This window comes from Helianthus annuus, chromosome 13 (genome assembly GCF_002127325.2).
Source record: "Helianthus annuus cultivar XRQ/B chromosome 13, HanXRQr2.0-SUNRISE, whole genome shotgun sequence".
Taxonomy (NCBI): Eukaryota; Viridiplantae; Streptophyta; class Magnoliopsida; order Asterales; family Asteraceae; genus Helianthus; species Helianthus annuus.
The window spans coordinates 47,967,242-47,972,241 of record NC_035445.2 but is presented as its reverse complement, the minus strand read 5'-3'; the positions used below and the strand labels follow the sequence as shown (position 1 = coordinate 47,972,241).

The 5,000-nt window shown below is 38.8% G+C and overlaps 1 protein-coding gene across 4 annotated transcripts; it reads left to right on the top strand.

The window, feature by feature from the left end:
• The first annotated feature begins 881 nt into the window (after positions 1-881).
• LOC110885822 (small nuclear ribonucleoprotein-associated protein B') lies at positions 882-4,143 on the top strand. Of its 4 annotated transcripts, none has more exons than XM_022133545.2 (2): positions 882-1,816; positions 3,838-4,143. In XM_022133545.2, the coding sequence occupies exon 1, from the start codon at positions 1,000-1,002 to the stop codon at positions 1,810-1,812; it is 813 nt and encodes a 270-aa protein (XP_021989237.1). In that variant the 5' UTR covers positions 882-999; the 3' UTR covers positions 1,813-1,816; positions 3,838-4,143. The 4 variants fall into 4 exon arrangements, with proteins under 4 accessions (XP_021989237.1, XP_021989235.1, XP_035837425.1 ...); XM_022133543.2 differs by having other exon boundaries at positions 3,822-4,143; XM_035981532.1 differs by having other exon boundaries at positions 882-1,823.
• The last annotated feature ends 857 nt before the right edge of the window (positions 4,144-5,000 follow it).

Genomic DNA, 5,000 nt, shown 5'->3' with positions numbered 1-5,000 from the left:
GTTATAAAAATATTTAGGGAAAACGGTTAACTTCTCGTGTGAGATATACTTACATACAACTCCACGTACAATATTATCTGCACCAAAACAACAAACATGAGAATCCAATTAGTTGATAAATAATAATTAGTTAAAATGTTAACTCCAACAACTGTAATCTTTCTTTTCCCATCAACTATAATAATCTTTATGTTTGAGCAAAAGTTAAAGAGTTTACAAAAAAACTTCTTATTCTATATACTCTTAAAAGCCAAAGCCGGTGGAAACCCCACCGGCTTTGCCTCCCCTCCCCTGTACTTTTACAATGTTGTAATTTTAGCCCATTGACTTTAAATCTTCAAAGTTTCATAAAATGACGAATTTAGTCCCTAAACTACTACGCCATTTTACAAATAGTTTGTTTTTGACACCCCAACTTTATGATAGTTTCCATTTCTGCCCTAACTTTGTTATAGTTTCCTTCTTATCCCAAAACTTTATCAAATTTTCATAGCCCTTAAGTTTGAGAAATACAATTTTTAACCACTTAACTTTTTATGAACTTTGTAAATGCCACTTTGACCCCCTCTAGAGTTTTTGGCTTGACGATATAAATTCAAGTTAGTCAGGTCACGTATAATACGTTATGATTGTACGATATAAATTCGATTTACGTTACGTTTTGATCCAATCGCAATGCAACTATAGGATACATTGAGTCCAATCGGATACGTCAGAACGTGCGTTTTCATATGGTTAACACATCACATAACGCTTGGACTAATCCGTTCGATATTTGCGAAGTACTCGCGCTGTAACGCGCGCGTGTCTTATTACTAGTTCTCTTTTATCTTAAAGAAACAGGGGCCAATTCCAATTCCAATTCCAAATAAAATGAAACACGAGGGACTTGTTTTAAAAACTTACATTCTCATTTAAACAACGCTTCACTCCGCTACTGAAAACCCCAACCCTCTCATCTTCCCCAAACCCCCGAAACCCTAACCCTAACACCTCAAAATGTCGATGTCAAAAGGCTCAAAGATGCTCCAATTCATCAACTACCGTATGCGGATCACAATCCAGGACGGCCGGCAGCTAGTCGGCAAGTTCATGGCCTTCGACCGCCACATGAACCTCGTAATCGGCGACTGCGAGGAGTTCCGCAAGCTTCCACCAGCAAAAGGTTCCAAAAACTCCGAAGAACGCGAAGATCGTCGCACTCTCGGCCTCGTTCTTTTACGTGGCGAAGAAGTTATCTCCATGACCGTCGAAGGCCCTCCGCCGCCCGACGAAAACCGCGCCAAAGCTGTTGGAGCCGCCGCGTTGGCCGGTCCAGGTCTCGGCCGTGCTGCCGGACGTGGAATTCCCACGGCGCCGTTGGTTCAAGCTCAACCGGGTTTAGCTGGACCGGTTCGGGGGATTGGTGGACCGGCTCCTGGAATGATGCAGCCGCAGATTTCTAGACCGCCTATGAGTTATCCTCAGGCGCCGGTGATTAGGCCTGGGCAAATGCCGTATCCTGGACAGGGGCCTCCACCTCAAATGCCACGTGGACCGCCTCCGCAAATGCCGGTTCAGTTTGCGCAACGGCCGCCTGGGCCTGGGCAGTATCCGGTGCCGCCTCCCGGTCAGTTTGGACAGAGGCCTATGGTTCCTCCGCCGAATATGATGAGAGGTCCGCCACCGCCAGCTGGAGCTCCGAGACCTGGAATGCCGGGCCCGCCGCCTCCTGCGAGACCGGGAATGCCGCCGCCTGGTGCGCAGATGCCCGGGTTTGGACCGCCTCGCCCTGGAATGCCGCCTCCACCGAATAATCAGCCGCAGCAGTAGAGTGGTGAGTGGTATGAATGCTGTGTATTTTGAATCTTTGTTTTGAATAGCATTGCTTAAGTGTTCTCGTTTGGTACTCAATTATTATTATTATTGGTTAAGTATTTGAGTTATTTGTATGTTTTATCTAGTTGTTAGAATTACTAGATGTTAGGAGTTGGAGGTCTGGTACCTCAAGGTTTGGTCTAGCATTAGGGTTGTAGACGAACCGAACGAACACAAACAAGTTCATGTTCGAGGGGGTGTTTGGGATTGCTTATTTTAGTGACTTATTAGCTTATTGACTTTTTGAAAAGTTAAAAAGTGTTTGGGTGAAACTATTTTGTGAGGGGAAAAGTCAATAAGTCACTCCATTGTGACATATTTACTTTTCCAAAAGGTTATAAGTTGTTTTGAAAAGCTAAGCCAAACATGGCCCGAGTTCGTTTTCTTAAGGAATGAGCATGTTCATGAACTGTTCATGAACACAAATGAATACACGCGAATATATGTTCTTTTCAGAAAAAAAATCTGCTTTTTTCATTACAACACGGTTGACATAATTTAGAAACATGATTACCACAAAATTAAGAATTTTGTCAAGCTTTAACACAAAATGATATTGAAATGGTCAAATGAGGGATGTTGGGGGAGGCATATAGTATAACTAGGGTTTCAAATTTTTTAAACCTAAAAGCAATAAAACAAAGACATAACATATAGAAACCTTTAAATGAACGAACATAAATGAACATAAACGAGCGAACATAAATGAACACATTACCAAACGTTCACGGACTGACAGACATAAACAAACGGTTCACCAACTGTTCGCTGAACGTTCGGTTCGTTTACAGCTCTATCTAGCATATATAGGATGTTTGTCGACCGGTTTTATGTGTGTTATTGAATTCTGGTTTGATAAATAGGAAGTGTCGAACAAACAGTTTTTATTTATATATTCTGTTTATTAATTGGTGTTTGTGTGTCTGAGTGAATCTTCGCCAATGTTTACCCCCATAGAACAGTAAGAACATGTTAGGCAGACATAACATTTGTTTTGGATAAATTGGACTGTAGTTGTTGAAGTGTGAGTAAGAGCCCTTAAGCAGATGGTCTACTTTGCATGTGCAACCGTTTGACTTAACCCCATTGTTACCAGATTCACAACTGAACCTTAACCCTGTGGATGTTGTTTGATTCTTTAGCACTCTTTTGGCCTGCATTTATCAGTCAGTTGATTACATTTGCAAAAGAGTAAATTTCAAAAATCGTCCTTTATGTATGTCACTTATTGCAAACTGTGTCCTTTATCTTCAATAATTACAGAAAACGTACTCGATGTTTGCAAACCCTTGCAAGTTATGTCCTTTAGCCCTAACTCAGTTAATTTTTTGTGGTTAAATCTGACCAAATGGACCCAACATGAGGGTATTTTGGTCATTTTACTCTCATGTGGGGTCCATTTGGTTAGATTTAACCACAAAAATAACCCTCATGTGGGGTTCATTTGGTCAGATTTAACCATAAAAATTAACCGAGTTAGGACTAAAGGACATAACTTGCAAGGGTTTGCAAACATCGAGTATGTTTTCTGTAATTATTGAAGACAAAGGACACAGTTTGCAATAAGTGACATACATAAAGGACGACTTTTGTAATTTACTCTTTGCAAAAACAAATGTATCTTTAATTAACAACTTTTTAAGTTTACGTGTACCCAATTTTGACAGTATTCAGCTGCATGGATGTTGTTCATATTCAGCTGCATGCATGATAAACAATTGCTGACTGGTCAATAAGTGCATTATCATTGTTTTTTCTTCTTATTAAAACATTGGATCAAGTGAAGAATTCATGAATATGACAATGATACTTTTACTGCGAATGTATGATCTAGTTTGCTAGTTGTTTGTCTAAAACCCTTGCTTGATTCATGCCCATTATAACTCATGTAGTTTTCATGGCTAGAATTTGAAGCATATTGACATCATCCGCTTTCAATAATGTGATTTTCTTTGTGTCTGCAGGTAGTTTTCCATCCAGGCAGCAGCAGCAGCAGAAACAAGCCTCACCTTGAAACTACTATTCGTAAAGAGTTTAAATATCATTCCGCACAAGAGTTTAAATCCGAGGTTAACTACTCAATCATGCTTAGCTTTAATGGTAGTTTCTGATATGTAGTGTAATTTTCCTTCTTTCTTCCATATATCTTGTGATCGATCTTTTTAATGTTGAATATTTTGCCCTTTTGAACTAAATGTGTAAAAGTGGGTTAGAATTTACTTGATTATGTCGGGAAGATTTTGTTTTAAAAAGCGACACTGAAATCCAAGAAAACAGTTCGTTAAAGCGTGACACTGAAAATCAAGAAAACATAAAGAAATGGTGATGGCTGGCTATTTGACGGGTTTTGGTAATCATCATGTAATCGCGTTTCATACTTGCTTGGTACTCGTTATTCCTTGCATGTTGGGTTTTTCGTGTGTTTTGGCATTACTAGTTTGTGATGTTGTCGACAAAATTATGAAACTGTGAAGGTGTTGTGTAAACCTACGGCTACGAAGCTACATTAATCGTTTTCTAACATTTCGATAGGAGTAGTTTTTTATTTTGTTTTTGAACGGCTAACTTACACGTCTTTACTATACTCCGTTAATAACTACACAAATCAACTTGCAATGATTGATTTTGTTATTGTAAAAAACTTTCATATAGTTTATAATAATGTTATAAACCACTTTGTAGATGTCTTCATATGATTTGAATTCATCAGCAAAACTTTCTATTGGTAATGTGTCGGGAAAATACGAGTTACACGATGAAAAGGTTATACGTAAAAGGTGCTGCTCATACGGTAAAAGGGTACACGACTTCAAAAAATGACTAGTGTCATGATGTTCTTTAGAATTATTGTTGATATTCCATTTTCCATTTATAAATTTACCTATATATTAAAAAACCAAATGAATGAACAGTAATCAGTAATAAATAAATATAAATATTAAAAAGAGAAATTAATCAACAAAAATAGAAATGAATGAATAGTATTGGGTACCGGTATCGGTATCAAATTTATCAAACTGGGTGTATTTTCGATATCCGTTCGGCACCGGTATTCATCGGGGTTTTCCCTCAAATACCGGTGCCGTACCAGTACCAACCGTATCAAGCCGTACTGTACCAGGTATATTCGGTACCGGTACCCA